Raw genomic sequence first — 16,817 nt, 5'->3', positions numbered from 1 at the left:
TATCACTTACCGGTACGATGTAATGCGCAACAATGAAGTCGAAGAATTCCAAGTTGATCTGTAAAATACAAATATTTAGATTATATAAAATAATGTCCAAAATAATTAATATTTCAAAAAATAATTATTGCACACAATTAAATTTTTATTCATTCTTTTAAATATATATATATTTGATAAAACAAATTATACAGAATTTTCGAGAAAATTTTTTTAAATATAAACTTTCATAAAATATGCTAAATAAATATACTTAATTTTCTTGTATAAACAATTTAAATAATTATGAATCTAAAACACAATATTGAAACATTTCATGTATATTTAAAAACCTAATTATTATAAAAATTTTATTAGCATTTTAATTTTACTTTAAGTATTTTTAAATAGAATCTAAAATATTTTATATGCATTGTAATGTAAGATGAATTATTATTATAAAATTAAGCAGACGATTAATATAAATAAAACGAATAATAAATTAAACTAAATTGCTCACCATGGTTACTCTATTGTTGCTCGATGCTTTAGTTTTTCCTTGTTTATTCTTTGTTGCTCCTTCATGGTATTCATACAATATTCACTCGCGAAAAGACGATTAATTACGATCGTGCGCGCACTAATCAACAGAATACAACGATCGCGAGGCACTTTACATAGCATTCCCGATGTTAATCGCACAAGGCCGCACTTTATTTTATATCGTGAAAGGGAAAAAATCAGAGTTAGACGATTTATATTCGAAAAATCGAGCGATTAAATTCACACAATGTTATCTCTGCTGTTAATTAAATAGTATATGCGTACGCTTTCTGTCTCATTATATAACACTAGCGAATAGATATGCAAGTTGAAATCAAATATAGATGGAATGTAATATGTCAGATTATATCTCGCCGTCGCTTTGATGATTTAAGCAATAGATTTCGATCGAATAAATTATACAAAAGATGTGTTTCAACAGATCACTAATGTACAAGTGTCAAATTTGCGATTGATACGTTAAAATAACAGTGTTTACAAAAATCATACTTGTTAAACGTAATATGTCAATTAATCAATTCGATTTATATCCGCGATATTTTGTTAATGACTGAAAAATTTCAAAACAGCATCAGCAATTTTAACATTCCACGATATAAGTCGTTATTACGCGAGGTAATGGCTAGTTGAAACGTAATAATCATAAAAATTAGCCACGTATTTTGATAATCTCTAATTGTAATAAGTATTTCGAGAGATAATATGACGTCACACAGAGCGATGTGTGTTCACTCGAGTCTCACCGCACACTGACACGTCACCGTACCCGTACGTGCGTGTACTCTTTGAATGACAACATCACGGCACGTAAACAAACCGCGCGCTGCGTGTTATTGCCACATTATCTGTTCAACTACGAACGACAAACGACGTACAAAAAGCGTATGAAATAATCATACGTTTTATTCTTATAACTCGCCATTAATTCGCGTACAATTCTCTCTGCAGTAACAAGATAAAATGATGAAAATCGATGCCGTTTTCCAACTTTTCAGTCATTAACAAAATATCAAATTGAATCGATTCGAATATTATTGCGACGCGTTTAATAAGTTGTCACATACTTGATAGTATTCTTGATATATTATATCTTGCAAATATTCATCTTTGACTTTAATTCGTGTATCTATTCGCTTGAAAGTGCGTACGTATACCATTTCGTTAACAATAGAAATAGCATTGTGTGAATTTAATCGTGCCATTTCTCGAACGAATCGCAGCTTCGTCTAACTGTGATTATCCTTATGTCATAATATAAAATAAAATACGCCTCATGTGCGATTAACATTTGGAGTGCTATGTAAAATGCCGTGCGATCTTTGCATTCTGTTAAATAATGCGCACGCGATCGTAATTAATCGTGTTTTCGTGAGTGAATGTTGTGCGAATATCATGAAGGAGCAGCAAAAGACAAACAAGAGAAGAAAAGGAGGACGAAAGCATCGAATCATGGAGCAACCATGGGGTGAGCAATTCAAAATTTTGTTAATTTATTATTTGTTTTATTAATAAAATTAACTGTTTGCTTGTTTTCATTTTACATCACTATAAAATAATATGTGCATATAAAATATTTCTAAATTTTATTTCAAAATATCCAAAGTACACTTAAAGTACTAACAAATTGTTTACAACAATTAACGTTTTTAAATAAAAATCAATTTATATATATAATATTTCAATATATGTTGTTTAAGATTTACAACTATTTATATTCATTTATATAAAAATTGCATTTTTTTTACTTGCATATACTTTATAAAACTTTGTACTTGAAAAAATGTTTCGAAATTTCTCTAATTTCTGTTATTAAATATTTGTTCAAAGAGAGATATAAATATTTAATTGTGCGCAATAATTAGTTTATAAAATATTAATTACTCTAGACATTGTTTTACATAATTTGGATATATTTGCGTTTTACAGATCAACATTGTGTGTGTTCAACTCCGCTATTGATCATCTCATATCCGGGTAAGTGTTAAATTATTCTTTATCTCGAGAGAATGAAATATTATATTAAATATCAATACAAAAATTAGGTGATCGTCGTGAATAGCAAATTCTGAATTTATTCTCCCTAACTAGCAGAAAGTAATATTAGAAATAAAAACTGCTGAAAATTACATTAATTTTATTTTCAAAAAACGCTTATAGCGAATAAACAAAGAATAACGTATCGAGTCAGATTAACGTAAATAAATCAAAGAAAAATAAAATTCACGATCTCTACAAAATTGTTGTCCTTGTGTATTCGTCACCTCGGATTTGGCGAAGAACATTGCATACACGCGCATTGCACGAGTTAGTATTCTCGGCGGGGACGTGTATTATTCAAATTAGATTCCTCGGGTTGTGCGGCGTCGTAAGGTTTGATATAAAGCCCAAATAATTCTCCGTGAGGCGGTAGCGTGATGTAAGTACAAGCAGCACCGTCAGGGGAATCCTCGAGTCCACCAGCAGCGGTAGAGAGAAGGGCTCATATAACCGACGATATATATCAACATCAGCAACGGGCCGTCAACCGGGAAAAGTTCTCGCGGAAGATGGCAACGTTGAGAGTCGACTCTTGTCACACCGATGTAACTTGGTATATACAGTCGTCTCTCGCACATTGATCTTGATTACTCGTCGGGTTAATAAAGACCTTGGAAATATATAAAGCGAGCTGCTCCGGGTATTTACACAAAGCCAGCAGGAAGATAAATCAAATGGCAGCTCGTGCGTTTGTCTCTTTTTTAAATATAATAGAAAAAGTAAGAAACCATTAGCTGTCATTACGCGAGCGATATTTTTATTGACTCCGACGACTCCGTTTTCGCAGCTCCTCCCACGAAGCTCGGCAATTAAAGGGTTAATGCGAATGTCGACATGGAAGCGACATGGTTGAACTCGATAAAAGCCGCCAACTTTATTGAAACTTTCTAAATTTCTCGAAGACGGCACCCTCGTGGCAAAGTGCGATGGCGAAACGAGGAGCATCTTACCCCTTGCGTTCGCATAAACGCAATAATTCGGAGTGGCGGTTCGCAGGGGTCGAGAAGAGGAAGAAGGAGTTGCCAGGGTGGTTGGCATGCGCGTAAATGTAGTTATAAATAAATCTAGAGGCTCTTAATGTTTGCTGTGCTCCACGGAAGCGGCGGTGGAGCGCAGCCAAGGAGAAATTCGGGGGGAAAGAAGAGGGAGGGAGAGGGGGTTGGACGGTGAGCGCGAGGGACCGAAAGGGTAGAAACCCTCGGATCGCGCGTGCTAGGCTCCTTCGGTTCTCTTCTAAAGCAGAAGACCAGTCTTGAGATTCGTCGCAGGATACTCTGTCGCTCCTGGCGTAAAAAATTGGGCGGCTGTCGTCGGAAATAAATACATCGCGGGGAGATCGATGTTCCTCGCTTCCTCTTTCGCGGCGCGAATTAATGACTATCACGGATGTTAGGCGGGCAGGCTGAAATTAGCGTTCCTCGCCTTCTCTACGTGCATACAATTAAAAGAACACCCGTGTGCAACACGCAGCGAGCTGCTCGTGCCCCCGTCCGTCCGATTGTCGGCCGAGTCTTTTAATTTCTTTTCCTGCGTGGCCGCCGACGATCTCGTTCGGATAAGAGCGCTGTATTACAGCGCATTCGCACGGTAGGCAAAGAACTCGTTACTTCGCACGCTCTTGGAAACGGTGTTGCAATCATTCCGTGAAGAACGTAGAAAAATGAGCGAATCTTCTCGGACGATTCGCCCGACGTGATACATGGTCTGACTGAAAAACGCGCACGCATCTAAATATTTCCGTTTTTTAGAACATTCTTTTTAATCTAATGTAAGAGAGAAAGGGAACTACGTCTAGATAAAAATGAACTGTCAATTTGCCGTTAATTTCGCGATCATTTGTCGCGATAAGCTTTCGCCGTCGTGGATTTCGCGTCACCTATTCCCCGGATATCCAAAGGCACAACAAAGGGCGCCCTAGTGAAATGAGTCGCGAAATTGTTCCGGTGGAATTTATCAATTTTCTTTGAGGGATTCTAATTGTACTAATTTGTTGGCCCCGGGAGGGCACGCCACCGGCTTCGCGGATTCGCCGCCATCGAGGGGGAAAAGGATACGACGGAATCCGATCGTTTAATCTCCAAGATCGCTCTCTTTCCCGCCCCTCCGGAGACGTATACGAAACTACGTACGAAAGACGAACGAACGCATCTCTCCTCACCTTCAGCCTTCGGCGGAATGCTGATTCAGTCTAGCGTGAGTGAAATGGGTTGCTCGTTTCATCTCCGAAATCATCGATCTCCGATCTTCTCCACCGCCCAATTTCCACTCGAAGGAAACTTCGTCCCGCGTTAAATGCAATCGGACGTAGCGTCGAGCGAGTCGAGAAAAATTAATCGTATAATTAATTTTACAATCTCTCTCTCTCTCTTAGTTAATTAATATCGATTGCCGAGAATAAAAGGATGATGTGATATCTAACAATATTGCAGATCGCGATCGGATTTCTGAGCATTCTCAGGCCACACATTCGTAACTTGGCATTCAAAGACACGCGTGAGAGTTGGCGAATTAGATGTACCAGGATGCACTCGCGAGCCATATATGTACCTCGTGTTGCTTTTAATTGATGCGTTCTGCATTTCTGTGCCAGTGGCGAGGCCGTGCCTACTCCGCCCACGTTGCGGATATTCATGTGGTAATGTTACGAATTTATCGCGTCTTATTATCTATACGGACTCACCGAAGAGCTCATGCTCGTTCCGTATCTCGCTTCGTCTCTCTCTCCCTCTTACGGATCATCGATCTCCTTTTCGAGCTCGCACAAAGTCCTCCTTCCTTTTCAAATGTACCGTTTTTATCCTTTTTCATCTCCTTTCTTCGTCAATGATATAATATTATAACTTTGTCAAGCAATTATTTACCATCTATATATAATGTCTTGCGTGCGTATTTATACATCATAAATCTATCCGCGAGACTTTCTCGTCGAATGTATTATACGATGATTCGCTTGTCTCTCTGGCAGTTTTTTTTCTGGATAATAAAGCGAATGGAAGGCGGAAAGGAGGAGGGAAAATTCGCAGGAGTGCGACCTCTGCGAGGTTGACGCGAGGCGAGATAAGTAGAACTCGGCCGTAATTAGCGTTACTTTTGCCAAGTTAATTACGAGGAGGATTCCGCCGGCGGCGAGATTCGGGAAGAGGGAAGAGACAGAGAGAAGGAAAAGGAAAGAAGGGACGGAGGTGATCTTTGGGAAAGAAAGAACTCGAGGAAAAGAATCGAGAGAGCTCGGGGCTGATATCAAAGCGAAGCAAACAATACGGCGAGATGCTGATGCGATTGTATTACGGCTAGTGGATCGGCGATCCATTGTCTCGTCACGTTCTGCCCACTCGATTCCTTTATCTCGATCCCCAGAATACTCGTATCGTGTCATATCGAGTGAGCATCCATCGAAAGTAGCACGCTCTCTCGCACCGAGGGGTTCATCGAAATCTACCGGGGCGCGATACAGTTACGCATTCGCACGCATGCATCGTGTCGGTATAATACGGGGACGTGTGCGACAGAAAAATGCGCTAAAGATATTCAATTACCGATCGATCGTCGCCTTCAGATAGATAGAGCATGAGATATTAGGCGGATAACCGGCATCGCTCCTCCAATCGATCGTATCTCCGCGAATCCGTCTCTCGTATTATAATGATAGGAAACAGACGCGTCACGATTCGAATCGCGAGTCGCGATTTATTCGGCGGTGTGTATAATTATATGCGGGGCGTACCGTAATTATATGATAAATCGAAATGAGCGGCGGAGACGCGTGGCTGCGCGGCTAAAATAAATGAAACCGGCGTGAAAACGAAATTGGATACACACGATCCGGCTGGAACCGGAGTCGCCGGCGGAATTTATTTGTTTTTCATTCAAATGGCCTCATCTCGCATTTATGTATTCCGTGATATTGCACTTTTTAAACTCGCCTGCTTTCATCGCGCGCCCCGCTGGATATTAAGACCTCCGGCAGCGGTGTATTAGTCGTATAAATTTACTTCGAATGACGTTGGATTCTCGTTCTCCGCACCACGGTACATACTAACGCCCCTCGAACCATTTCCCCTTTCCCACCCCTCCGTTCCCTTTCGCCACAAAGTGGCGTTTCTCGAGTACGCCGTATAACGCCGACTATTTGTATTAATTACAGTCGCCTCGCGAAGTACTCGAAGACGACGATTAATGACGCCGATGCATCGCGCGAGCGTATACAAATAAGCTCGGTCGATTATTTACATAATTGGCCTTCTCTCGCGCGTCAGCGAATTGCCATTCGTCAATTTAGTCGGAAGAAAGTCGACTGGAAAGCGCGCGTAACGCGAACGACACGTGAAGTCTAAAGACGCAGGCCTGCGAGGTTCAGTTACAAAAAGCAGAGTGGACGAATCTGATAGATTTTATGACTAAAAACGAATCTGGCCGCAGAATTTCCCCGGTGGCAGGTTTTTAAGCAATTTGTAGTTGAATGGCCCAAAAATCGATATTTTGGCCAATTTCATGAATTCATTGTGAGGAAATCAAATTTTTTGAAATATCTCTTCAATGGCATCGAATAGTATTCACTTTCACCTTTCAAATCCACTTTTGATTATCTCCGCACGATTTTTTTTCTGCGACCAAATTCGTTTTCAGCGTCACAAAATCTATCAGATTCAGCTACTCTGCTTTTTGTAACTGACAAGAGCTCAAATTTCGCAGGCTTGTGAAATCATCGATATCATGACACACGAGCGCCCCGCGAGAAATACGAAGACTGGCGAAAAAGTATAAGTGGTAATAAAAAATCGGAGAAGAGAAGAGCGCCGGCGGACGGATGTTGCGGAATAATTGGTCCGAAGTATTTTTTAATCGAAGCCGAAAAAATGTACACGGCGGCGTAGCAGTGTAGAGCAGAAGCAGCGACTACGAAAAAAAAAAGCGAGAAACGCGCGGACGGAACGAGGGTGAAGGTGCAAGAGAATGGGCAGGCGAGCGAGCGGAAAGATGGGAGAGAAAAGGAGAAAAATACAGAGAGAGGAAGAGAGAGAGAGAGAGGGAACGCGCGAAAAATTTCCCTACCGTTTAACTGTAGGCGTTGCTCGCGTTTTTAATCGACTCCCCGGCGTACACTCTGAAATTCCTTCGGTTAATTACGTGGATTTCCAATGCATCCAGACCCCGTGGAATTTTTACGATTGCATGACCGCCGCCCTGCCTAATACCAGTGGAGGTGGGATTTGTACGACTGAAATATTCCAGGGATTTAATTTTATAAATGACCATCCTGCCGCGGGCTGACGATCCTTGCTCGATCGATCACCTCGGCTCTTCGCTATTTTCCGTCTTCCGTTTACGAGACACGAAGGGTTGGCTCGCGTTGGGAGAATAAAAATGTCGTTGTTTAATTTTTCAGTTTTCATAGAAAAGTTAATTACAGAAGATATAGATTCGAGGAAGTTGCTCAATTCGAATAAACCTCGACATGAATCGTGGGGTCGACGATAAATAAATCGACGCCGAAAGCATATGAAAAACCGTCCGAAGGAATCTCGACGTTATAAATAATTCAACTCCTGTCCAGGACGAAATATCGTTTCCCTAGCACGTCTTCCCTTTCTCTCTCAATCTCACTGCGTTGTACGCGACGGTCAAAAAGGGGAACGTAATCTTTTCGCGAAAGGGTTTTCGCGAGAGCACCTGAGAACCAGGCAAAAGTCTTCTCCGACACCCCCTAAATACTTAATTCCATTCTCGGCTAATTGGACAGTTTTATTAAGGGATGCATATTTCAGATGGCGTTTTTATTATGTCTATTGGGAGCGAAGCGCGCTTTCTCGCCATCGACAACGCAGAGAAAAAAAAATAGAAGAAGAAGAGAAAGGCAGAGGATCGCGCCGCGATGCCATGTATAGAAGGGTTGCCGTTAGGGGCTGCAGGAATTAGATTTTAACCCCTTGAAAAGTATTAGCACGCTCGAGAAGAGAGACCCCCGGAGAAAGAAAGAGAAAGTATAAAGGGAGGACAAGGAAGAGGGGGCGGGGGAGAGGGAAGGGTCGATGCGAACGCAGCCCTTTACTCCCGACCACAGTTGCCCGCGGTATTGTCTCGCAGATTAAAGTAAAAGTGTAATTTCTCGAGAACGAAGGCCTCTTTTATATCTTATCTTAACCTCTTCTTCCTCTCCCTCCCTTAATATTATATACTATTACAGTAGGAAAAACGCACAATTCAATCTTTTATAATCGGCCGTTTCTTCAAAATTTAATTTTAAAGAAAATCAAGATGAAAAATATTTAAGAAAAATTTAAGAAAAATATTTTTCAAATTGCGTAATTTTATATAATGAAGATAGATTTAATAGGAAGGTAAAATTTTAGAGTAAATAATAATTCTCTTGATAAAATTTCGCTCGTGACATGAACCTTCGGTGAACTTGGAAATTTGAGGGCTCGCGAAAACTCTTCGGAGCAAATAAGAGAATCTTTCAAACATCCGAGAAGACCTGCGCGATCGCGAGGAGGGAGGCAGACGCGCGTGGACGGCTCGTATAAATTTTAATAAGTCTCATTCGCCGACCCTTTGAGCCCGGCGAAATGAACGAATTAAAAGTTTCTCTCGCTTTAGTGGTCTCGCGGTTGACATTTCGGCGTGATCTCGCGGAATTGCTCAACTTTCGCCGTTTCGAGAAAAAGTGAGCGCGCCGGCCCGCGGAAATTCGCCAAGAGCATTCTGAATTACTTATGTACGGCGTCACCGGATTATCGAAGGGAAGACCGAACGCGTCCTATTAAAGTAATTCGAGGTTGCGTCGTGATTTTGCGTCTTCTACGAATTGAGAATAATTGAACGGTGCGTTAAAGGCGAGGGAAATTAGACGAAATGAAGATTAACAGCAATAAACTCTTCGAAATCGTGACATGCATATCTCTAGTTGATGCGAAATTAGATTCGTCGCGTTCTCGCATCTGGATATGCTGTAAAGTAAATGGAAGCAACCCTGGCACGCGAAACGCTCCCTCGTTAACCCCTTCTCGTGGAGTGCATCGTCTTCTGCCCTCGCTCGCGAATCCGAGGAACCGAGTAAGATTTCAATTAAAACAACCCCCCGGCGAGGCGGGGATTAGCTGTACGAATCCGTTTCGCAACCCCCGGCGCAAGCTCGGTTATGACACGGCATAAATATCAATGTAAATTATCCCGGCAAGAGAGAAGCGTCGTGAGGAGAGATCGCCAAGATGCCACGCGGACTAACGGAGGCCTTTATGAACGCAATCATCGCGCGATTTTGCATTTATGAGGTTTAAATTGGTACCACCTACCATTGTCTGTTTCGCTTGTTAGCATTAACCCGTTCCCGATTTTCCACAGTCGCGCCGAAGATGACATGAATAATCGAAATTAAGGGGAGGAAAACAGTCATCGTACAATCAAATATTATAATGTAAAGCTGGAGAAAGAGATGCGTGATCGAATGTGTAAATTATGTGTAAATTTGCTAAACAATTAATTTTTTTTCGTGTTCGATCGAGATAATATTCCGGGTGGAAAATCAGGAATACTGGATTCTACTGTAATAATGGAAACTGCGGATCGGAATATACCGGGTGTGCGTAGATACGTTTACTCTACTCGCGTTACATAGCGATACATTACAGGCGGCGCGTCAAATAATAATTTTCCCAGCGGAGGCAGGGTAGAATCGCAATTGCGTTCGTTCGAGTCGACGGAAAATCATACTACGAAATCATAATTAACGGAATTATGTCGGAGGTAACCCGATACGTTTTCGAGTGGAGGGATGGGGTCGCGAGTAACATAGCCGAGGGAGACGAGACGGCGAGGAGAGACGATGTTTTCCAGGGGGCTACATCTAAGAAGGAAGGGTTGCGCTCGTCGAGAGACGCGCCCCCAGAGCGCGTACACGCAAGCACGCACATACGCACGCACGCACGCACGCACGCACGCACGCACGCACGCATTCGCGACGTAATGAACGTGAAATTAAACGACGCGCCTCCTCTGCTCGCGCGAGCCGGGGAGATTGCGTTTTGCTTTATTCAAGAGGTTTTAATTATACAATGCCTCGGCATCGGCGCCCGAATATCGCTCTCCACGCTCTGTTTCGAAACACCTCGAGAAGTCCAAACGGTCGCCGGTAAAAATGCGCCACGTCGGAGAAACGCGCCTTTAATGCCCCGTCGTTAGCGTTCCTCGCGGTGAAATGCGAAATGCGAAATAATGGCATTAAGCCCACCGTCATGTTTTGTAGAAAAACAGAGAGATCGTAAAAATTACATATAATTTTATTAGCAGTTAGCTCGTGTATGAAAATTATGCGCCAAAGAAAATCGGAAGCTGTAAAACTCGGATGTTGTTTCAGATCGATTCATCTGGCATCTGCGGCTGATTGCTCGATTTCTCGCTATTATTGGAAACTTTCATCTATGACAAATGTTCCGTTATGTGTTGCAAGAGAAAAGAAAGAGACGGAGACATTTCTTTTTACTCTTGCAATTAGAGAGAGAAACGTAGAAAGTAGTTTTATATAAAACCTAAAATGCATACTTAACGTGCGCGCGTATCGCAAAGTTGTATAAAATGTGAAGGGAAAATAAGCGCTCACGCCTCACATTGAATTCCGTAACAGAGCGATAATAGTGATGCGTACGCGAAAACGCGTTTTGAAAGGAATCAGCGGAGGAGAAGAGAAGCCCGGTTGAAATCCGTATCCGCTCTCGTGAAGAGCCGAGGCGTAGCGAGAGAAAACACAGAGAGAGAGACGAGGAAGACGAGGAGAAGAAGAAAAAGAAGGGGGTTCTGGACGGGAAAACGACAGAGGGCCAAGAGGGCGTTAACTGAACTTTAATGGAGATCATAGATAAAACGTTCTGGCGGACGTTGAAAGAACTCTTTGACGGATTACGCCTAAATCGTATCTATCTCCGCGTCGTCAAGAGTGCGAGAGAGAGAGAGAGAGAGAAAGAGAGAAATGGCTATTGTGTATACCTGAAGAACGCGGCAGCGAGGGGTCGGCGAGGGGTAGCCGAGGCTAAGTGTTATAATACCTGAAACCCGATGGACTTGCGAGAGGGGAGGAGGTAGAAAAACCAACGAGAGCGCGAGGGGGAGGAGAGAGAGAGCGACTCCGCTTCCTACCGTGCGATAGAATATTCTTCGGAATAACCGACGGGATTCCGAGTCTCTAGGCTTCCCTTTCCTCGCCCCCTTTCCTCGCCCCGGGCTGCCTTTTGTCGGTGGCGTTGGATCGGTATCGTTGTCACGATCTGCCAGACCCGACTCCTGGATGCAGCATCTCTCGCGCTGCTTGCAAACGTGCTTGATTTCACCGGCGATTCCGGATAACGGAGTTGAAAATTTTATTACACCTGCGCGTGTGATAAAGGAAAGAGGGGGGAGGGGGGAGGGAATCGTTAAAAGATCGCGCGCCGCGCTTCGTTCGGAGGCGGATTTAATCTCTCGTCTGTGTGCCAGAAGATCCTGCCTTCCACTGACATTTATTATGCGCAGATAGTTGGCGAATATTGTGCAAAGACCGGCCGTTTTATTATCCTTATCTCGGTGAAGAGAGCTATAACCGCATATTAAAGGCGCGCGTTGGTATTCGGGAAACTGGGTCAAGCGGATGGCTCGACCGCGGCAATCTTGTATAGTTTTGTTAAATATTTATGAATTTTTCGCCCGACACGCGCGTTAACACACAATCTCGAACGAGGCACCAAGTCGACATTCGGCGTTAAAAATTCTAATGTCTCGAAAACGCGAAATTAATTAACGCACGTTTGTGCTCGGCGTTATTCTCAACGGATATATATCTATTCGGCTTACGGGTAAAAGCCGCGACTTTGTCACTCTGTCTCTTTATGCGAAAAATCGGCGGGCGCGACCCTACACCAGCTACGCGGAAAAACGTCGCATTTTTTCCGCCCCTGGCAAACGAGAGATTTCCGGCACCCTCTCGGGCGCTACTTTCCGCCCTTTTTCCCATTCCCTCCGTCCCTTTCTCTCGCTGGATTCGTACTCGCGTTCGTCGAGAGGACGAGAAAGGAAGCGAGAGCGAGAGCTCAACAAGTCGAATAAAAAGCTCATAAATAAAGAGGAGGAATTCTCCCTCGCTCTCTCTCTCTCTCTCGAAGCGCCCGGTTGCCCGCGCCGTTTCCACCCTCTCCCTCGCATCCCTCGCAGTTTCTGCGAATGTCCCCGCGGACACCTGTTGCTGTTGCTCTCTCCGCGCGGCGACGACAAAGAGAGAAACGTAGAAACGGCAATCGCCGATCGCGGAAGCGCGAGCGAGACGGGAGGAAATTGGAGCTATTCGACATCCTGATTCCTCCTCGCTGTCGAGTGTCGACCGGGCGTGATCCACCCTCGATGAGCTTCAACCGAATGCGTTTGGAACGAAAGGAGGTGAGCGTGACGCCGTGAATAATGTCTCTCTGCGTTTGCCATTCGCTTTGGGTATCTTGGTACGTGCTCCTTCCGACTCTACATATCGTATATCATTCCGTTTAAATTTATCTCGCCTGAGAATGAGATTCTACAGGTTGTACAAGCATAAACGTGTAGTTTTGTTTATACGACTTGATATATCTCTTCCGATTTTTTCCCATCTATATAATTTTTCTTTAATTCGCAATCTGCATAATGAAGTTGAAATGTATGGTTTTATTTAACCCTTTACAATCCTTTAACTAATTTTATTATATAACCTACCAGCAACTCCAAGTTACTACATCAAATAAAAAAAAAATCTATTATTTTATCATCATTATTTTGCTCTCAAATTCATTATAATTGACTGAAAAATAAATATAATATTATAAGTAATTTCATTATATCTTTTTTATAATATGTACGCCTATGGAATGCAAAGGGTTTAAATCCTCTTATAAAATTGTATCTCATGATTGTTTTCGAATATTTTAAAAAATATTGTTTTGCATATTCGCAATTTTTTTATGCGCGCGCGTCAAAAGTTTCAAGATGTATACCAGCTGGGAATAAAGATTACGCTTCCAATTAACGTGTAAAGTATTGGAAAGGGGAAAAACAAAACGCAAAACTCTAATTTTGCTCACGAGCTTTATCAGAATGTCATGTCCGACACCATGACAGCACACCGCAAGCGGGGCCACGGGTATCCGAGGCAGCTGCTGATTTGTGATAAATGGAATCCGGGGAACGCGACAGGAGTGGGAATAGTATGCCCGTCGGGTCGTCCCGCTAATTACGGGGTGGCCTCGAATAAATTACAACCGAAAACGCCAACTCGTTTGTATACCGTCGTATTATAATTCCGCAGCGTCGTTCTCGCCGCGAACAGGAAAGCGATAATCCAAGGAGCGGGGAGGACCCGATATTCTCGTCTCGACCTTGTACGAAAATATGCGAGCTATTTTATTTCCCAATATCTGCGCGAGTCGTCGTCGGATGTTTCAATTCCGGTCTCACCGCGATCCCTCGACCCGACAAATTGAATCGAACGCCGAGAAGATCGTCCGAGGTCCAGTTTTCCCTTCCGTTGCGTGGGCGAAATGATTTTTTTCCAGTAGCGTCCGAAGACAAATTGAGAAGCACGAGATGAAACATCCAACTTGGCTCTCGATCGAGCCAGGACGTCTCGATTTTCCGGCAAAAGCAATTTTAGGGAGATTCGGAACTTGAAAAGTTTACGCGTCAAGTATACGATTCGGAGACGGAAGCAATCGCCCGTTTTTTTCTCAGAACGCGATAATAAAAGTGTCGGGGGGATAAAAGAGAGACGAGATCCTGTTGGCGAGGCAACGAGGTCCATTTGCAAGGATTAACTCTGCGAAATTGGACCTCTTTAGACGTTAAACAGTTCGCGTCGGAATAATAAGACTCCGGCATTATTCCGTATCGAATGCGTTTTCACTCTCTTTCTTTCTCTCTCGGGGAGAGAACGAAAAAAAAAAGGGAAAGAAGAACGAGGCGAGAGTTCTGTCCGCACAAGCGCCAGCTTTTATCCAGCTCGCCCGGTCTCCCCCGGGTATTCCGGGTATATAACCGACGCCGACTCTCGATTACAACTTTTTATTGCATTTCCATTTCATCTCTCGCCCAGCCGAGCAAGAAGAGGAAACTCTCTCGCGAGCGACCGGGCACCCCGGAGTGAGATTGAAACGAATGCGTTTTAAACGCGATTATTGCGCCAAGTCTCGGGCAGACCCGGGGGAAAGCGGACGTTTGCAATATACGTTTGTGACGTCACGACGTGATCCCGCGACAATAATTTTAGGCAGAGCAAAAGAATTTTGCGAGCAAACATTTTTTCAGCGATCTATGTAACAATATACATGTTATATTCATGTTATATAAAATCCAGATAGAGCGGAATCAAATTTCGCAAAGCGAGAAGAATTTTACTTGAGGAATACGATGCGCTCGACATTCTTCGATAGCGAAAGTAGAGGAAACGCACGCAGATAACGAGCAGTTCGAAGCGACCGAAACACCTTCGCATTTCGAGATAACAAAGCGAAGAGGCGGAACACCCGCCGCGTCATGCCGCTATTATTTATTGAGTTAATCTTGGGCAAACATACACACACACAACGGATATGATTCTTTTTCTCTCGTTCTTTGCTCTTCCTTCTCTTTCTCCCCCGTTCCGTTACTCGCCATAGACGAGTGTGCGACGAGCGCCAGAAGTTTTAACGCTACCGGAAGCTGCGATGAGATAGCGCTAAGGGCAATTTGTCGGAGCGAAAGATATAACGCGCGCGCGCGCGCTCGTGTTCCTCTTTTTCCGCGAGGCAAATCAGCCGGTCGAGCACACGCGCTCTTGGATGCGCACGCGTGATTCCGCTGAACAACGTTGCGGGAGTTTCTACGACATGATTGATGAAACATATCTCACGGCGCGGAAGAACCGGGATCGTGAAATCCGATGGTTAGAACAATTCTCGCGCGCAGAAAAAGAAAATACCGTTCGACTCGTAATAAATTGAGTATACGTAAAACACGCATCGAGAGACGGGAGTATCGTTATCTTTCTCTATCCACGTTTTACACAGTATCCGTTTGTCACATTTTCGAATAAAAAAGAAATAAGCATCTCGCGGACAAAAGGATGACAATATGTCAATAAGTACGATCGAAGCCGTTACCCTCCTGCTGATGGCTTCTTTTTCCGACGCGTATCCGAGATCATTCGGGGATGCGTAAAATCCTGCTATTTATCGCGATAATCGGGGCGTGAGCGATATTTGCAAGAGAAAGGGAGAAGCTGAGAGAGAGAGAAGGAGGAAGGCAGATGGACCGACGACAGAGACGATGACAGTAGCGCGTAAGTAGCAGCGAATCTCTCCGTCTACCTCTGTTTCTCTCTCTTTCTTTCATTCTAGAGGCGGTTCTCGGAGGTTTAGAGAGCATTCAGGATGCGTTTAGGGCATCGCCCGGATGAGGACTGTCGCGCAACCGAATGTCGGCCACCCGTGGCGATCGACGGGGGCGTGAAATCGGGCACCTCTTTAAACGCGAGGTGACACCCGCGGGGCGATTATGCGACAGGATGACAGGAGCGGGCCGAAAATAGAGTGCGGTGCCCTTTCAGGTATCGTCAAGCGTGCAGCGCGTGAAATATTAAGGGCAGGCATCTCAATCCGAAACACGGTTACACGTGGACTTACGTGGCGCGCGTTAACCCGAACAAAACATTGCACCCTCTTGTACGAGACACGAGGGCGCATTTCAATATCGGCCGAAGACTCATTAGTTTAATGCAGAAAGGAAATGAAATAGATTGTATTTCGAGAAGAAACATTAAAAGAGACGCGGGATCTTGTAAAATTAAAAATGGAGAAATTTCAATTTTGACAAGTCTGACAGACTCGACGCGTTGCTGAAACATGATGTAAAGGTAGAAGAGCGACTCTAAAATTTCTAAGATGAGAAAGGAGGGGGCTGAGGCCGAGACGAAGCGGAATCACCGTGAGGAGAACGCCGTGAGGAGACGCGTGTTATTAACGTTGGAGCACATACGGTATCCGTGGCGTTCTCGATCTTCGTTGGCAGCCCGTTTACCATGGCCGGCGAAAAATAAGCGTCGCCGATAAGCATCCGGCGCCGGATAAAAAGGAATGTCTATAATAACAGCGTCCATCTCCGAAGTCTCGAGTCGAGACGAGTCGCGAGTAAATAGCCGCGCATCGCGCACAATCACGATACCCAGCGCGCTCAGGTATTGCCATTACCGTACCCGTGGGATTATTTACGGTTACCAT

General features: G+C 43.8%; 1 protein-coding gene across 6 annotated transcripts in view; it reads right to left on the bottom strand.

Annotated features, from left to right (window-relative positions):
- LOC105255782 (dachshund homolog 2) overlaps nt 1-16,817 on the bottom strand; it is a 180,033-nt gene that overhangs the window by 141,245 nt on the left and 21,971 nt on the right. For 4 of the 6 annotated variants that reach the window (XM_011265275.3, XM_020028946.2, XM_025412339.1 and 1 more), the window contains exon 2: nt 11-58. The exons of the other annotated variants lie outside the window; for them this stretch is intronic. In XM_011265275.3, coding sequence (XP_011263577.1) covers nt 11-58 — 48 coding nt within the window. The remainder of the gene's footprint in view (nt 1-10; nt 59-16,817) is intronic. 6 annotated transcript variants of the gene reach the window in all.

Source organism: Camponotus floridanus, unplaced genomic scaffold (genome assembly GCF_003227725.1).
Source record: "Camponotus floridanus strain SB8 unplaced genomic scaffold, Cflo_v7.5 scaffold5, whole genome shotgun sequence".
Taxonomy (NCBI): Eukaryota; Metazoa; Arthropoda; class Insecta; order Hymenoptera; family Formicidae; genus Camponotus; species Camponotus floridanus.
Note: the sequence above shows the minus strand (reverse complement) of the source record. Positions and strands in the feature narration are given on the sequence as shown.